The sequence below is a fragment of the Aquarana catesbeiana genome, linkage group LG05 (genome assembly GCF_042186555.1).
Source record: "Aquarana catesbeiana isolate 2022-GZ linkage group LG05, ASM4218655v1, whole genome shotgun sequence".
NCBI classification, from domain to species: Eukaryota; Metazoa; Chordata; class Amphibia; order Anura; family Ranidae; genus Aquarana; species Aquarana catesbeiana.
In genome coordinates this window covers 168,850,340-168,869,386 of record NC_133328.1, presented here as the reverse complement: position 1 = coordinate 168,869,386, position 19,047 = coordinate 168,850,340, and the positions used below count along the sequence as shown (strand labels likewise).

The following is a 19,047-nucleotide window of genomic DNA, read 5'->3' as shown; positions in this document are numbered from 1 at the left end:
CTCCCGAGTCCAGCATTCGGCGTCCATAGAGGCCGCATGTAGGACTCGGCCCCACCCCCCCCAGCGCACACGTCATTGGATTTGATTGACAGCAGCGGGAGCCAATGACTGCGCTGCTATCAATCTATCCAATCAAGAGTCGAGAACCCCGGGCAGAGAGACAGCGCGTCCCCGCCGTGTCACGTTCGAGGGTTCAGGTAAGTAAAACAGGGGGGCTGGGGACTGCCAGGTGTTTTTTCACCTTAATACATAGGATGCATTGAGGTGAAAAAACACAAAGGTTTAAACTTCTTTAAGATTAGTGTTAGTTGCTGTCATAAAATAGACAGTAAAGTGTGAGGGAAGGCTGAACTCCTGAGCTGGATCAGTGACTTAGGACTTGTTCACACCAGCAGCTGCGTTGAACACACGTCCCGCCGCACTCAGAATGGTTCTGATGAGCTGGTTCTGGCACATCGCACTGTTTCCTCTTGATTTTTGTGTTAGAACTTTATTAAAATGTCACAAGTGACATTTCATTCAGTTCTGTACATTGCAACGGGGTAGTTTGTGTCTGTGGACCTGATGGGAAGATCCAGTCATCCCTATGGATTGGCAGATGTAAATGGACTTGTGTACCCCCTACTCTAATCTGTGAATGATCGGAACCAAATCTGTCCCGTGTGAATGGGGTATTAAGCTGCATTTGCATGGGTGCACGTGACAATGGCAGGAATCAATTATATTATTGCAGCTGTGTTAGCCTCCTGTGAGCCGCTTGCTTTGGCAGCAGAGCCCCGTACACTTCATTGATAGGTCGGTGGCAGCTGCACCTACCCATGGCTGTCCGCCTGGCCAGCGATTATCTTCGGTGATCGCTCTTGGACCAATTTGTGTGAGTCCAGCAGCAATCACCACAGGTATTTAGTAAGAGGAATGGTGAGTTTTTTAATAGCTGCAGTCGGTTAGAATGCACAACTGCTTCAGCTTTTTGTCTACTACAGTTTTAGTAAATTCACCCCCATGGTACTTCCAGGTGTAGGGGGCATCTGCTTTATTCCACTTCCTTCTATGCGATAGCACTGGTGCTTGTGATTGGCATCCAGCCCTGTCAAATGGAGAGGCAGTCCTTATCCCGATTTAAAGTGATTCTAAAGGCAGAATGTTTTTTATACCTTAATGCATTCTATGCACTAAGGTACAGAACCTTCTGGGTGCAGCTCCCCCCAGCCCCCCCACCATACTTACCTGAGCCCCATCTCAATCTAGCGATGTGAATGAGAGCAGCGGCTCTCTCTCCTCATTAGCTCAAACAGCAGCGGGAGCCATGGGCTCCTTCTGCTCTCAACCACAGCCAGTGAACCAATGAGGCAGGGGTTGAGACACACCGTGTGTGTGAATGGACAATGTTTATTCACAGGAGTGTGGCTTGGGAGCCCCCATAGCAAGAGGCAAGGACCGCCAGTGGGTAACCCAAAAAGAAAAGAATCGGGACTGCTCTGTGCAAAACCATTGCACAGAGCAAGTAGGTATAACTTGTCTGTTATTTTTTGTTATGTTTGTTATCACAATCTTTAGAACCACTTTAACCATTTGAGTACCATTCTGCATATACCCCTTCATTACTAGGCCATTCTTCAGTTTTCAATGCTGTGATAGTTTGGCTGATAATTGCCTGACAATTTGTCAAGCTACACTGTACCCAGATGAATTTTGTATAGGTCCCCTGCATGTGCTCCTGGCTACCCCTCCCAAGTTGTTTGCTATGGGGGCACTTATGTGTGTGGACTCACTCCCAAGCCGTTCTGTGTGTGTCTATTGACACACAGAATGTGGCTTGGCCTCACACCTGCTCCGTCCTCACTGGCTGTGATTGACAGCAGCGGGAGCCGATGGCACCTGCTGCTACCTCTGAGCCATTTAGGAGAGAGAGAGACAGTTATGATGCTCTCCTGTACAGCACTGGATGGGCATCGGGCTCGGGTAAGTGTAAAGGGTTTGGAGTTGGAATTGGAGGGGGAGCAGCAACAAATAAGGTTACAAAGCCATCTGCCTTTAGAACCAATTTAAGCCTAGATGTATGCCAGGCAGGGATTACCTGGACACGGCTTGCTTTTGGCACAGGTGAGAAGCAGTAGGCATTCTTCATGCTGCCTTTAAGCGATCCTGCCGCTCCACTAAAGTTTGCCAGGCAAGCTATAGAAGAAGAATGTAAATACTTACCTCTCTTGCCAACTAGCTGACATGCTGTGCAGATATTCAGCAGTAGTTCTTGTTTCAGTGTTTATGTTCTCCTTTAAAATATTAAATCTCCTATTAAACGGCTTTACAAAAAGGAATATATCTTTCTTTTTTTTTTTTTTTTCAGATATCTTGTAGTTTCACCAGGCTGCAGATGAAAAAAGTGAATGCATCATGGGCAACCAGTTAGCAGGAATTGCCCCATCTCAGATCTTGTCTGTGGATAGCTATTTTTCAGATATCCATGATTTTGAGTATGACAAGAGCCTGGGAAGTACGCGGTTCTTTAAGGTCGCTCGGGCCAAGCACCGCGAAGGTTTGGTTGTGGTCAAAGTATTTGCTATTCAAGATCCATCTCTACCACTCACCAATTATAAGCAGGAACTTGAGGAGTTGAAAATTCGACTTTGTTCATCGCAGAACTGCCTCCCTTTTCAGAAGTTTACCCTGAATGAAAAAGCTGCTCTACTTTTTAGACAATATGTCAGAGACAACCTGTATGACCGTATAAGCACCCGGCCTTTTCTAAACAACATTGAGAAGCGATGGATTGCATTCCAGATCCTAACAGCTGTTGACCAGGCACACAAATCTGGTGTGTGTCATGGAGATATCAAGACAGAAAATGTAATGGTTACCAGTTGGAACTGGGTCCTTCTCACAGACTTTGCAAGTTTCAAGCCAACGTATCTTCCAGAAGATAACCCTGCAGATTTTAATTACTTCTTTGATACTTCCCGTAGAAGAACTTGTTATATAGCCCCAGAGAGGTTTGTGGATGGGAGTACTTTTTCCACAGAGGATCCTTCTACACCTCTGGTTGACCTGACGAACAACAACCAACGAACTCGAGGAGATCTTAAGCGAGCTATGGATATCTTCTCTGCAGGTACTTTTACTAAAGCATGCACAAACTTTCAAATTGTATAAATGGTGGTTATATTGCTGGACATATGTGTAAAGTCAAAGGTGGAAAGACATTTATACATTGTTGTCCAGTCTATGAAACAGCCAATAAAAGTAAAGGGGGCAAAATGTGAAGGTGTTATAGCAGATCTAAACCCTCCTATCATTGGTGGTGGACCAAAAGGAACAAGACTTCAGGCCTTGTTCACACCATGTTGCAGAGACGTCAGTTTTTCTGCATGCGTTTTGCAAGGGCTCAAAGAAAACAATGGTTGTGCCCTGTTCACACCACAACGTGCAGATTTTTTCTGCAATGTGTATGCAGTTTACTGCACGGAAAAAAAAAAAACTGACATGAAATCAACATTTGTTTGAACAGAGCACATAACTGGTACGAATGAAAACTCACTGAAACACGCATGAAAACTGATGTCTCTGCTAGTAAAATCTGCTTGGTTTTCCCATCAATTTTCATGCACGTATGATGTGAACAAGCCCTAAAAGTGTTGGAGCTTGCCTCTCAGAACCGGCTGGCGTTCAGCTGTGACAGGAGGGTTTGGAAGGCTGCTGCAGGTACTGTATGTTCAGGTACAACAAAATACATAAACCTCCCCGCACAAAGATCCTATACATTAGATATAAAGTGTTGTGTGTGGGGGTGGATACCACTGGCCCAAACCAAGCAACATGTGAAACAAAAACAACTGCAAAGGTTATAAGGGACAGGTATAAAAACACACTTTATTTAAACACACAGTACAATAAACTGAAATGTAAACCCCCAACCCCAGTGACATGATTCCAAATTGTAACTAGAAAATGACTGAATTGTTCAAGTTTACTAATTACAGCAATAGGAAAAGACTGTTTTTTGTATACTGACAATTTGTGTTTTTCTTTGGCAGGGTGTGTAATAGCAGAACTGTTCACAGAGGGAGTGCCCTTATTTGATTTGTCACAGCTTTTAGCTTACAAAAAAGGACAGTTTTTACCAGATCAAGTGTTGGGCAAGATTGAAGATGGCTGTATCAGACAACTGGTAAGCCCTAGGCAAAGAATTCCTAAGTGCCAATTCATATTATTATGTTGCAGTAATGGCATGTTTTGTTGTGGTAGGCACACTGTTATGCCCCGTACACACGGTCGGACATTGATCGGACATTCCGACAACAAAATCCTAGGATTTTTTCCGACGGATGTTGGCTCAAACTTGTCTTGCATACACACGGTCACACAAAGTTGTCGGAAAATCCGATCATTCTAAACACGGTGACGTAAAACACGTACGTCGGGACTATAAACGGGGCAGAAGCCAATAACTTTCATCTCTTTATTTATTCTGAGCATGCGTGGCACTTTGTGCGTCGGATTTGTGTACACACGATCGGAAATTCCGACAACGGATTTTGTTGTCGGAAAATTTTATATCCTGCTCTCAAACTTTGTGTGTCTCAAAATCCGATGGAAAATGTGTGATGGAGCCCACACACGGTCGGAATTTCCGACAACAAGATCCTATCACACATTTTTCGTCGGAAAATCCGACCGTGTGTACGGGGCATTAGGCTGCTTTAACACAATGTTGTTAACATAAGGCAATAGTGTGAATCAGCCCTTAGTTAGTAATCCGGTTATATTGTTGTTTCTATTTGAATTGTAAACCTATTGTATCTTACATTTTCAAAATTTAAAGTGGTTTTTACCTTTTAATGCATTCTCGACATTAAGGTAGAAAACCTTCTGTGTGCAGCTCCCCCCACCAGCAGATTTGTTTTCTTCAGGGAGACAAAGCTGATCCTTGGAAACTCTTTGATTTTAAAGTTCACCTTTGGGAACATGTAACATGTTGCCGATCCCCTCCTTCCTGTGACAGCGGGTCGGGGATCTTCTCCGTGCACCTGCTGTCACTATTTGAAAAGAGCAGGGCTCTGGCCACATCATTCATTCAGCGTTCTGTGAATGAATGGACTAAAAGTACTGACAGCCTTTGCGGCGCTCCTGTATAGTTCATTGACTTTTCCGGTCATTGTGTAACTGTCTGCCTATATGAGGTACGAGCAGACAGCTTACACTGACAGTCTAAAGGAGCCCTGCATTGCATCTGCTATCTGCTGAACGCGGGGGCAATGCTATCCAGGCTCCTGCAAAAAAAAAAATGTGCATTTATTATTTTTTTTTAAACGTGAACTTATCCTTTAGCTCCACCACTTATCCTTTGGTTTTCCTGAACCCTTCACTCTGATCCCTAAAATAATTTCTTGACACTTAACCTTCCCCCAACATTTATCTGTTGTACTATTCCTAAATACCCAAATCTGTCATGAGAAAAATATGGAAGCTGAAATTTATGACCTTGTTTTTGAACATAAAAGTTGATTGGCTGAGTCACTTTCAGAAATAAGTTGCAGACCAGGAATTTTGGAGAATAGTCAAAGATCATTGTCTGCTTGTTCCAGGCTAGTGATTGGAGTAAATATTGAGACAGAGTCAGCGTGACGGCCTAAAATTTTCAGAAGGGAAGGTCAGTTATTGCAGCCTCCATGTATTTCCCACCACTGGTTTCCTTAAAGTGATTCGGTCACTTTAAAAATAAAAAGAGAGCTGCTCACAGATATAAAGTGCAGAGACTTAGATGTTTTTATTCACCTTAGTATCTATTTAGAACATCCGGCATTGGGCCATAGCAGAGTTGCCTGTGGGTGTCACTTAACATGATTCTGGTACACACTATAAGTTTATTTTTTCGTTCAACCCAGCGGGCTGAGCGAAAAAAAACCTGACAGATCTCTGTACTAACCAAGCGATGTTAGTACAACCATCTCCCCTGCTATGCTATTATATTTTTACAGGGGTAGAGCAATGCACCAAGACACACCGATCGGATGCTGGTTTACCAGCATGACCGTTCGACAGAAGCCTGTTGTGAGACCGGCTTTTGTCGGACAGGGAGCTGTACACACGACCCGAAAGTCGGCCAGTTCCTGTTGAACTGATCGTGTTTGGCTGATTTTTGGCCCGTGTGTACCTAGCATTACACTTACCTAAATTGATTTTCAAATGAATCACACCATATAACCTTCTCTTCTGAACTCTCACTTTATCCTCAGCGTGTGTGTTGAAAACGCAGGGGTGGATTTACTAAAAACAAATAAATTGTGCGCTTTGCAAGTGCAGTTGCTCCAGAGCTTTAATGAGATGAAGCTTCACTTTGCAAAGAATACCCAATCATATGCAAGGATTTTTTGCTAGCACGTGATTGGATAATGGAAGTCAGCAGAAGTTTCCCTCATTTACTGTGTTCTTTAGCAGCTGCGCTTGCAGAGTGCAACTGCGATTGCAAAGCGCACAGTCTATTTTGCTTTTGGTAAATCCACCCCAAAGTGAGGATATAATGTAGACAACCGATTAACCAGATTGTAGAGTGCAGATGGTTCTTTGTTTTTTAGCAACCAACCTTTTTCTAAACACCTCCATTCACGATACCTGGCAAATCAGCGCTACAGAGAGCGGTAAAATCAAATGTTTTTGTTGGACCAAGACCACACCTAAGTGTGTGTGGAGCCCTTCTTTACATTATTGTTCTGCTATAGCTGACAGACTGTTTGATTCATTTTATTGTTTGTAGATTTAGAGCAAAAATACAAGTAATAGTGTACACCTTACAACTAGTATATATAATACAGTACATACAGTACATACAGTAATAATATAGTACATAGAGTAATGTGTCTCTTTATTGTCTTCAAAAGGTCACACAAATGATCCGCCGTGAGCCTGAAAAGCGATTGGCAGCAGAAGATTATCTAAAACAACAAAAGGGCAATGCATTCCCTGAAATATTCTACTCCTTTCTGCAGCCTTACATGGCCCAGTTTGCTAAAGAAACCTTTAACTCTGCTGATGAACGCATCCTGGTTATCCGTAAGGATTTGGATAATATCATCCATAACTTGTGTGGTGACGACGAGAGTGAAAAAGCAGAGGGTGAGACCAAAGAAAATGGCCTCCTTATCTTGGTCTCAGTAATTACCTCCTGTTTGCAGACACTAAAGTATTGTGACTCTAAACTGGCTGCCCTAGAACTTATTCTCCACCTTGCTCCACGTTTAAATGTTGAGATTCTACTAAATCGCATCACTCCATATCTACTTCACTTTAGTAATGATTCTGTGCCCAGAGTGAAAGCCGAGGCTGTGAGGACATTGACCAAAGTGTTAGCCCTGGTAAAGGAGGTACCTAGGAATGACATCAATATTTACCCAGAGTACATCTTACCTGGCATAGCCCATCTAGCTCAAGATGAAGCCACTATTGTGAGACTAGCATATGCAGGTGAGTAAAAGCTTATTATGGCTGCACATTTCCTATGGTTATACATTATACATGCAGTCCACCGGGTTATGATTAGACATGCGCAGAATGAAAAAAATGAGTTTTGTATCAGTTTAAGTTACTAATTTTGTTTGTTGCATTCATAACGAAATGTGTTTAGTTTTGTTTATTTGTTTTCAACCAGATTCAATTTTTTTTCATTCATATCGAAACGATCTGAATTAATTGTGAAGAATAGCTGTTTTTTTCTATTTCAATTTCGGAAGAAGGCTATATTCTTTCTATTGTATTCTATGCTATTTAATTGTTTTATTTTCTATGCTACTCATATTTTCTATTCTATTTTACTCTATTCTCTTCTGTTTTATTCTATCTTATTCTTTTCGAATTTCGGAAAGACGGCTATATTCTTTCTATTTTATTCTATTCTTTTATTTTCTAGTCTATTCTATTTCTTTTTCAATTCTTTTCTATTCTTTTATTTTCCATTCTATTCTATTGTTTTTATTATTTTCTATTCTTTTTTGAAATTTGAATTTGGGAACACAGCTATTTAATTTCTTTTTTTCTTATATTCTAATCTATTCAACTTTTTTTTTTTTATATTCTTTTATTTTCTATTATATTTTGTTATAATATATTATATTTTCTGGTTTATTCTTTTCCTTTATTTTCTTTACTATTCTTTTTATTTTCTATTCTATTTGAGTTTTGGAAGACTGCTATATTCTTTATATTATAGTCTATTCTATTCTTTTATTTTCCAGTCTATTAGAATTCTATTCTTTTTTTTTTTCTATTATATTCTATTGTGTTTTGTTGTATTTCTTTATTTTCTATTCTATACTTTTATATTCTATTCTTTTCTGTTTTTTTTGAATTTCGGAAGATGACTATATGCATTCTATTCTAATTTATTCTATTTTTTTCTATTGTATTAATGTATTTTATATTCTTTTCCGTTTTTTATTCTATGTTTTGTTGAAATTCTAATACACACAGTCTATGAAGAAAATCAGCAATATGTTTACATTTCAAATTAGATTTAGTTCTCTAATTCGAATTCAATTCAAATTTGGACAATACATTATTTCATACGAAATTTTGTTTTGTTATTTCGGATCCGTTTAAATTTGTTACTGTTATAATTCGAATACATCTGAATAATGAAAAGTTCGTCCGAATTTTGATTTGAAACAAAACGCACATCTAGTCATGATCTGTTGAAACAGAACTGTGGACTTTGGGAGGCTTATTTTTTCTTGTCTCACTGCTCGCTACCCTAAACTCACACTAATAGCCTTGGAGATCACAGAGATGCTCACTTGTTTAGATCTTTGCACTTTTTTCAAATCTCTGCTTCCAGTGCTGAGCGGTGGTGGGATCTGTGTGAGACAGAGGCATTGATTTGCTATAATTGGCCCACACAGATCTTGTCCTTAACCCTGGCACAGAACTGGAAGCAGCAGTCATATGGAGAAAAAAAAAAGATCAAAACTCCTAAAAGGTAAGTATTCCTATAATCTATGGGACTGTAATGCACACATGTAGCCAGGACAGTGAAACTTGCTGTGATGGATGTAAACAAACAATGGAGGCCAAGACCAAAATTTATACATTGTAATCAGTCTGGTTTGCATGTTTACCTTACCAGCTGTTCATTGTTTGTAATGCAAAAGGATTGTATGCTTAACAATGACTTTTTTTTTGTGCTGCTTTTGTGACCAGCTGAGCAAAGTGGCTTTTAGCTGTTGTAAGCTAAAAATACCGTATTTATTGGCGTATAACGCGCACTTTTTTCCCCTTAAAATCAGGGGAAAATCGTGGGTGCGTATTATACGCCGATCCCTGCTGTCTCTGAGGGAAGTGGATCGAGCGTGTGTGAATTACATAGAGCCGTGATCTCCTGTGTACCCGGGGCTCCCAAGTGAATTAATTTAAATTTTCCAATATTAAACCACATTCGTCATACAGCTGCCCACCCCTCTATTTTGACTAGGTCTTCCTGTAAAGTTGCTGTATTCTGTTATAAAGTTATTGCCCTGCTTAGAATTGTATCTCAGCAAACAGAGATTCAACTTTTTTTTCAACATTTTTCCAAACTTTATATCTGTTATGAGCAAGTTAAACAGAAGGGGACAGAGTCCTGGGGTACCCCACTCACAAATCTAGACCATTTAGAAAATATGCCATTATGAGGGGTGTGGCCGGGATGTGAGAGCGATGAGACGTGCCCTGCAGTAGCTCCCGCTATCCGTCTGGGTTATCTGTCCGAATCCTGGGCTTTCACTAGCCTGCTCAGCAAACTTCTCCATACCGCTTGGGGGGCTGCCCTGGTTCTTCCCAATGACCGGTAAGCGCAAATCCAGCAAGAAATCGGCCTCCCACAGCTCCCATGCGGCAGCCATCTTGTCTGTCACTTCCTCCTCTCCAGCTTCAGTGGTGGTGCAGACGGAGTCCTGGTTGGCGGCCCTGGCTTTTGATCCGGACAGCAATTCATCCTCCACATCCCTGGAGCCTAGAACGGGCCAGTCAACTGCTGCAGTCTTGGCGGCCATCGTGGAAAGTAAGTCCTCCATGGAGGGGAAGATAGAAAAGGTGGCATTAGAATTAGAGGTCGACCGATATGGGTTTTTCTCTGGCCGATGCCGATATTTAGAAATCTCGGTGGCCGATGGCCGATATGTGATGCCGATTTTTTTGGGCCGATATATTAGGCCGATTTTTTTTTTTTTCTTTTCTTTTTTTTTTTTTCCTTCATCTCATTAAATTTAACAGTTAGACCCCTTTCACACTGGGGCGTTTTTCAGGCGCTTTTGGGCTAAAAATAGCGCCTATAAAGTGCCTGTAAAACGGCTCCCCTGCAGTCTCAGTGTGAAAGCCCAAGTGCTTTCACACTGAGGCGATGCGCTGGCAGGATGTTAAAAAAAAAGTCCTGCAAGCAGCATCTTTGGAGCGGTGTATACCACCACTCCTGCCCATTGAAATGAATGCGCACCGCTGCCAAAGTGCCTGCAAAGCGTTTCGGCAGCGGCGCTTCAGGGGCACATTTAACACCTTCCTCGGCTGCTAGCTGGGTTATAAGCTCCCCGCTAGCAGCCGAATAGCGCCGCTAAAATGACGGTAAAGCGCCGCTAAAACTAGCAGCGTTTTACCGTCAACGCATGCCTGCTGCAGTGTGAAAGAAACCTTAAGTGATACAGAAAATTTTTTACATTTAAACATTTATTAAACAAAACAAACCTCCAATCAGTTCACTTGTATGTATAATTTAGATATAGTTTTTTTTTTTTTTTATATATTTTTTTTTTTATATCTTAAAAATAAATACACAAAAACAGGTAATCAAAACTTTTGGACGAAAAAAAATGGGCTAACTTTACTGCTTAGTTTTTTTTTTTTTTAATTTATTAGTGTATTTTTTTTTAAAAAATTGCGTTTGAAAGACCGCTGCGCAAATACCGTGTGACATAAAATATTGCAACAACCGCTATTTTATTCCCTAGGGTCTCTGCTAAAAAAAAAAATATATAATGTTTGGGGGTTCTAAGTGATTTTCTAGCAGAAAATACAGGATTTTTACTTGTAAGCAACAAGTGTCAGAAAAGATTTAGTCTTTAAATGGTTAAACTGAGAACTTCTACACAGGAAGTTCAGCTCATTCAGAAGTGTAAACATTGTATCAATTCAGGTTCTTTTTATCAGATTTGGCAGGCTGCCCAGAGAGGGGAGAGAAGTGCTTCACAGAAGACTACAGGCAACTTGTATTGACTTCAGAAGTCATTTGCAAGTCGCGCTGAGTTATATCGGCCTTTTTTTATCAGCACAATCGGCCGATGCCGATTAAGAAAAAAACACCAAATATCGGCCGATATATCGGCCGGCTGATATATCGGTCGACCTCTAATTAGAATGTGGGCTAATACGGCAGGATATGGACAAGTTTAGAGGCCGCCTTACAGAGGCAGAGCATCGCATCTTGGTAGTGGATGATACCACAGCCTCCACTGTCCAAACACTAGCTGATCTGCAACAAAAGGTTAAAGTCCTCATGGCTCGCTCAGAGGATGTTGAGAATCGCCTCAGATGCAACAATGTCCGGGTGGTCGGGCTCCCGGAGGGCGCAGAAGGCTCTAGCCCTGCGGTGTTCACTGAGGCCTTCTTCAAGCAATTTTTGGGCCTGCAACAACTGTCTCCTATGTATACAGTCGAACGTGTGCTTAGAGTGCATACTGGCCCAAGACCTTCTGGTTCGATCCCACATGCCTTTTTGGTCCATCTGCTCAACTTCAGAGATACAGATCTGATCCTAGCGGAGGCCCGTTGACACCATGAATTGCGACATGAATAATGCAGTGACCCATCTGTACCCTGATCTACAAAAGAAAAGGTGCTCTTTCACAGATGTTCGCAGACGTCTACGGGAGAAAGGCCTGATATATAACATGCTGTATCCTAGTCGCCTGAAAGTCATACACCATGGTTCTGCCAAGTTCTTCAAATCGCTTGCGGAGGCTGCTAATTGGCTGGATTCTATTGCCTAACAGTGGTGGGTTCACTGGCCCGCCTGGTTATGTACGGCTGTGGGCACTTCTACTCACCCTGTTCCGAGATGGTGCTGGGAGTTGCTGCACATTTTCCTTGCTTCTGAAGTTCTCCTCTTCAAATTGCCCCCACCTGCTAGAGATTCTTGTCGGAGAGCTCAGGATTGCATGTCCGTTTACTGCGGGTGGCTAAGGTACTATTATTGGGCGCTATGACTTGATCATACTTTTTTTTTTTTTTTTTGTTATGGGATTTAAGTTTCTCCGGTTTTTTAAGTGTTTTTTGGTTTGTTCTACCGGAGTAATCAGGGCGTTGGGATTTTTCTTTCAGCTCTGTTTGTTTTTGTTTTTTTTTTCCTTTTTTAGGTTTTGCCCTAAAAGTTCTGACCAATGGGTTTAACCATCCCTGGTCTGTCTATGGGCCTCCCATTTGACTTGCACAATCTGTACTGATGTTACATTGCTGTCTGGCGGGATGTGGTTCTCTGTATCCAGGCTCCTACCCCCCTAGCTTCCTCTCTAGTCACACTCATCTTGTCTCACTGGATTATAGGCTATTACTGTATGAGCAGCATCAAAATTCTCTCATGGAATGTCTGTGGGCTAAACTCAAAGTTTAAGAGATCTCTGGTTCTTCAGTATATCAAATCCCAGAACCCACATATAGTTCTCCTACAAGAGACGCATTTGGGTAGTAAAACGCTCTCCCTTACCAGGAACTGGATGCCGAGAACGATACACTCTACCCATTCTTCGTATACCAGGGGTGTTGCCATTTTAATACATAAAACTGGCCTGTACAATTGAACATGTGGTCACGGATCCCCAAGGTCACTTTGCAATAGTGGTACTGGATATAGAGTCCCAGATGCTGGCAAAAGTGAAAATCTATGTCCCACCCCACTTCCAAAATTAGGTTTTGTTCACTGTTTTGGAGAAAGACGCCACCTTTGGCCCATTGAAGCTGTTTGTGGCTGGTGACCTCAATAACATTTTGGATTATGTTTTAGATACCTCTAACCCAACTCGGGTGCAAAACCTTGTCCTTCGTCACTGGGCTGACTGAGCTGCATTGGATACACCCCATAGAGCGGGGGTTATTCCTATCTTTCCCATGTAACATCCTGCTCTTCCCACATTGATTTAGTCCTCGCCAACTCTGCTCCGTTACCCCTGGTTACGGATTTCTGTTATTTAGCGGGTGGAATCTCTGACCACACCCCCCTACAGGTCATGCTGGATCTGGTTAACAAGGACACTGCTGCTCTACCAGTCGTATGGGATGCTTTTAAGGCGTCGACACGGGGGGGTCTATGTGTCGGCTATTAAGGTAGCCAGGGTGGAACAAAATTAAAATCTAAGGAGCTTCAGGCTCATGAACTGAGCTGTGCCCAAACCCATGCTGTCTCGCCTTCTCCCACTTCCTTAGCTGAGCTGCAGATGGCAATGAGGGCACTTTTGGTCCATGTCCAGTACCTCACTCAGTGTGTTTTTAAGGGTCGGGCAGGAGAATGGTTTGAGAAAGGTGACAAAACTGGGAAACTGTTGTCCTTTCTGACAGCTGACAATCACACTAACACAGTGGTCCCTTGCATTTATTCCTCAGAAGGTACTATAGTGAAGGATAGCGAGGGTATTCTGCAGGTGTTTGTGACATATTATTCTAGGTTATACTCACCTATTCCTACGTATGAGACACAGCTCTTAACTGACCTGCTGGATTACCTTCAGATCCTGGTATTACCTGATGGGGCCGTAGCAAGCCTGGATGACCCTTTCACCGAAAAAGAGCTGGTGGTTATCGCCTCCTTTCCCAATAACAAATCACTGGGCCTGGATGGGATCCCTGCAGAATGGTATAACCAATACCTAGACCATTTATCCCCTAGGCTCCTGCAGCTATGTGGGGAATGTTTTGACTCGGACTCTACTGGAATCCTTTTATGAAGCTCAGGTTGTGTTGCTGCCCAAGGATAAAGACCCTCTATACTGTTCCTCCTACTGATCTATAGCATTACTCAACATGGACCTGAAAATACTCACCAAAATGATTGCCAATAGGTTAAAGTGGAGTTCCACCCACTTTTACAACTCTTCAGCATCCCTCACTAAACTGTGCACTGTAAATGAATTGGATATTTTTTTTCTCGGCACCTACTGTAGATCTGCTGTATTCATTTTTCACTTCCTCCTCCCTGGCCATGGCCCATCGCATCATTTCCTGTTTGCAATGCCTTCTGGGAAGGGGCGGCAACTTCCTCTGACACTATCGTTGCTATGGAAACCTGACCTGAAACCTATTACACTGCTTGCGCTGCACTGAGCATGTGCGAGATCTGCAAGGATGAGATCCAGGAAGAAATGCAGTCTGGCTTCAGATGCCCACACTTAAGATGGCCGTGGCCTGCTGTAAGTTTATAAAATAACAAACTACTGCTATAAACTAACAAAACGGACCTTAGTTTACAGACTAACTTTACTAGAATACATTAAGCTTGTGTATTATAGGGGTATTTTTATTTAAAAAGTATCATTTCGGCCGGGACACCACTTTAACCAAAGCATTACCACCACCTGATATCTCCAGATCAGACTGGGTTCATGCCAAAAAAGGCAACAGACATTAACCTCCGACTAGTGTATACACATATTCAGTTAGCTCCTGAGGTATCGGGGGGGGTTCTGGTGTTTTTCGACCTGGAAAAGGCCTTTGACTCCATTGATTGGACTTATATGGTGCAGGTATTGCAACGCATGGGGTTCTGCCCTACGTTCCTTAAGTGAATTTCATTGCTATACGAGCATCCGGTGGCTGCTCTCTGTGTAACTGGTCGAGTTTTAGATGTCTTTCCAGTGTCCAGAGGCACCAGGCAGGGGTTCCCCGTTTCACTAGGGCTATTCGCGCTGGTTATGGAGTCTCTGACTTTAGCGTTACGCTCATCCCCCCCCCCCCCCCCAAATACAGGGGATTGGTGTGGGTAATCTGATTGAGACAACGGCCCTTTATGCGGATGACTTGGTACTTTTTCTATTAGGGACACAGGACCCTCCCTACAGACGACACTCTTGCTTTTGGACAGGTTTTCACGTGGTCTCTTGTCTTAAGGTTAATTGACCCAAATCTAAAATCCTTCCTTTGCGCTCACATCCCATGCCTGGACCGGCTACCCCTACTACTCCCCTTCAGTGGGTTACACAAATGAAATACTTGGGATTAGTAATAACAAACTCTGTGGCAGACTACATAGGCTTTAACATTTCCCCACTGCTTGCTATTTTAAACTGGAAGCTAAATACCTGGAAAAATCTTCCACTGCCGCTCATTGTTAAGATAAATTTGATCAAAATGAAAATTTTGCATCTATTTTTTTTTTATGTCCTTTGAAACTCCCCAGGTATGGATCCCTAAATCAATTTTTAAATCAATAGACAGTGTACTCCTGTCCTTTTTTTATTGCACGGAGGGACTCCTTGTCTTAAATTAGCCATGTTACGGCAGTTGTGGGGAGAAGGGGGCCTAGCTATCCCTAAATTCCTTAAATATTTCCTGGCTGGCCAATTGACAGTTGCTCATCGCTGGCTGACAGCTCCCTGGGATAATGCCTCAGTATCCTTGGAGGCTGCCTGTGTGGGATCATATGAGGCCCTTTCTCACTTAGTGTACAGAGGTTTGAAATCCCCTTACACACTTACCTTTTCTATACGGTCCGTTATAAAGGCATGGTGTGTGGTGCAGGGATTTAGGCCAACTAGTCCTGGTCGACTATCTCCCAACCTACCACTGTGGAGAAATCCAAACTTAACCCTTTTTTTTGACTATCCTGATCCTGTAGTCCGGACCAAATATGGTAATAAGACTCTACGACATATAGTGTCTAATGGTTCCCTGATGGTCTTTAATGATCTTAAAAAACGCCCTACGGATTGCCAAACTCACTATTTTTTTTTTTGGTATATCCAACTGAGACATGCTTTTTGCTCTCAATTTGGAAAGGACCCTCTTGATCTTGAACCCAATGACCTAGAACTACTGACACGCAGTGACTCATTATCCAAGCCAGTATCCATTCTCTTCAAGGACCTCTTTCCAGAGACGGTTCAATTAATGGAACTTTGCAGATTGGCCTAGGATGCCACAGCTCCTGGACTAGACCGGGAGGATTGGGTTGACATTTGGAAGGTTCCCTATAAGTACCTAGTTTCAGCTAGAGACCGTTTGATCCATCACATTTTTACACAGAATCTACATTACCCCTGCTAGGCTAGCCAGGATATTTAGAGGCCAACCTTCCCTGTGCTGGAGATGTTCCGCACCTCTTGCACATTTTATGCACATCTTTTGGGATTGTCCTAACATTAAGCCCTTTTGGCAAGAAATTGCAACATGCATCCGGTCAGTCACCTCCATCTCAATACCCCTTTCGGTTCAGGTGTGCTTGTTGCACATAGTTGAACCTTTGGCTACCACTAGGGCTATACGCACTCTTCTCACTCTCTTATTGTTCTACGCCAAGAAACTGATTATTCTGTCATGGAAGAGGTCATATGCTCCAACTCTGGTATCCTGGAAATCACTGGTTAACAAAGCGGTTCCGCTTTACAAAGTCACGTATTTGAATAGAGGGGCCCTGGCCAAATTTTATAGGGTATGGGGGGGGGGGCTGGATGGCTTCTGCAGACAGTTTCTGACTACATTCATTTGTATGTTTTATATGATCCTTTGTGTTGGTTGAATACCTGTGGGGAGTGTACCTTGGGAGGGGAGGTTGATTGACCTAGTACATTATGATGTTATAGCGTGCTGAGTGTTTTTATCAAACTTAAATCTGATGAGGGGGAGGTGGACGGTCTTGGGAAACTTTAATAATTGTATTAACTCATTTGATTGCAGGGGCTGTCATCACACCGGAATAGTTGTATACCTATCTGCTATAGGAGGGTATGGAACTGTGCATTCTTTATATGGGCAGATAATGAGGGGTTCCCCCCCCCCCCCCCCCCCCTTTTTTTTTTTTTTTTTTCTTTCTTTCTTCCCTTGTTTTTAAGTTTTGACATTGGCTGGTACTGCTCTTATTGTGACCGGTCTGTTTGTTACAGCGATGTGCGGTTGTCTGTTGAATACACCTGTCTTAAAATTTCAATAAAATGTAATTTACAAAAAAAAGAAAATATGCCATTAATCACTACACTCTGGACGTCCTTAAGGTCCTTAACCCATTAGCTGGACCAGTATTTGCGCAAGGAGGAACAGGATAAGCACTGCCAGCGCCCTACAAAATGACCTCAGCAGGCCATTGGTGTGTGAGTATGCAGCCAGTTCCTGGAGGATGAAGGAATTGATACCATTGAATGGCTCTCACACTAGCCTGACCTAAATCTAATAGAACACCCCTGGGACATTATGTTTTGGTCCATCCAATGCCACCAGGTTGCACCTCAGTCTGTTCAGGAGCTCGGTAATGCCCTGGTCCATATCTGTGAGGAAATACCCCAGGGCACCATCCGTCGTCTCAGTACCATTTTGAGTTGCTGCAATGAAATTTCAGTAAAATGGACAGGCCCGCTGCATAATTTTTTCACTTTGATTTTCAGGGTGTCTTTGAATTCAGCCCTCTGTAGGTTGATCATTTTCATTTCCATCAAATGATGTGGCATCCTTTCATTGCTAACACATTACCCAGTCCAAATCCGTTTAGATGACAAGCATGATCTTTTTCCCCATTGAGATCTGATGTGTTTTCAAAGTGTTCCTTTAATTTTTTTTGAGCAATGTGTAACAAAAATATGTACGGTAATAATTATATAATAAATAATATTGTAAAAATATATCTAAATGGGTTTAAAAAAAGAAGGTATTTCATTAAATGAATAAAACATTATAAAAACTAGTGGTGCACCGAAATGAAAAATGCATCCCTTAACACCCCGGTCACACCGATCGCGCCATTGAAATCGCTGCTACTTCAGGTGGGACTTGGAAGAACTAGTTTTAAAATCGGTGCGATTCCAATGGAGCCGATCATTTTCAGTGGGTGAAATTTCGTTGCATCGCTAATAAAAACAAGAGAAGACCACCAAATAATAAATAACAACTTAGGGCCTGTAGTCAGAGAAGTATAAATATCACAAGGGACCTAAATAATGGGAATTACAATTAACTGGCCCACAAGGTAAAGGGTATTAATATAAACAGGCTATTTTTCAAATAACGGCATAAATCCAGAATGTTTCCCATTCGCAAAGTTTGACAAACCATTCAGCCGTAGTGACATTGGGTATCGCGTTGATCATCCAAACTTGCTGATCTTTAGTTGTTTTCGCTGAAAAGACTGGGAAAGAGCATCACTGTATTAGACATTCCCTGGCTAGATACATCTCCTATGTTCCCTAAAGCTTGCATGTAAAGTGCAGATAGTCCTACCAGCATATAATAACCTGCAGGAACAGCTGGTGCAATAAACCACGTCATTCGTGGAACAACTGTAAAATCCATGTCTAGAGAACTGACAGTTCCAGCTAATGTTTTTTTTTGTTACATCTAAACATTAGAGCCCTTGCACACTGGGGCGGTTTGCAGGCGCTATTGCGCTAATAATAGCGCCTGCAAACCGCCCCGAAAGTGCCGCTGCTTGTATTCCAGTGTGAAAGCCCCGAGGGCTTGCACACTGGAGCGATGCGCTGGCAGGACGGTAAAAAAAGTCCTGCCAGCAGCATCTTCGGAGCGGTGAAGGAGCGGTGTGTATACCGCTCCTTTACCGCTCCTGCCCATTGAAATCAATGGGACGGCGCGGCTATACCGCCGGCAAAGCGCCTCCTGCAGAGGCGCTTTGTGGTGGTATTTAACCCTTTCTCGGCCGCTAGCGGGGGGTAAAACCGCCCCGCTAGCGGCCGCATACCGACGGTAAAACGCCGCTAATAATAGCAGCGTTTTACCGCAGACGCCGCCCCCGCCCCAGTGTGCAAGGGCTCTTAGCAAAGAGTTTAGCTCTTGAAGAAAATGTTTCTTTTGAATGGCTAATTTGCTCCAGGCAATTTTGCTTCTCAG

At 42.6% G+C, this 19,047-nt stretch overlaps 1 protein-coding gene across 2 annotated transcripts in view; it reads left to right on the top strand.

Moving 5' to 3' along the window:
• Window positions 1-19,047, top strand: part of PIK3R4 (phosphoinositide-3-kinase regulatory subunit 4) — a 134,300-nt gene that overhangs the window by 636 nt on the left and 114,617 nt on the right. For both annotated transcript variants that reach the window (XM_073630334.1, XM_073630335.1), the window contains exons 2-4: window positions 2,348-3,109; window positions 4,032-4,165; window positions 6,876-7,458. In XM_073630334.1, the coding sequence (XP_073486435.1) occupies window positions 2,395-3,109; window positions 4,032-4,165; window positions 6,876-7,458 (1,432 nt within the window). In that variant the 5' untranslated portion in view covers window positions 2,348-2,394. The remainder of the gene's footprint in view (window positions 1-2,347; window positions 3,110-4,031; window positions 4,166-6,875; window positions 7,459-19,047) is intronic.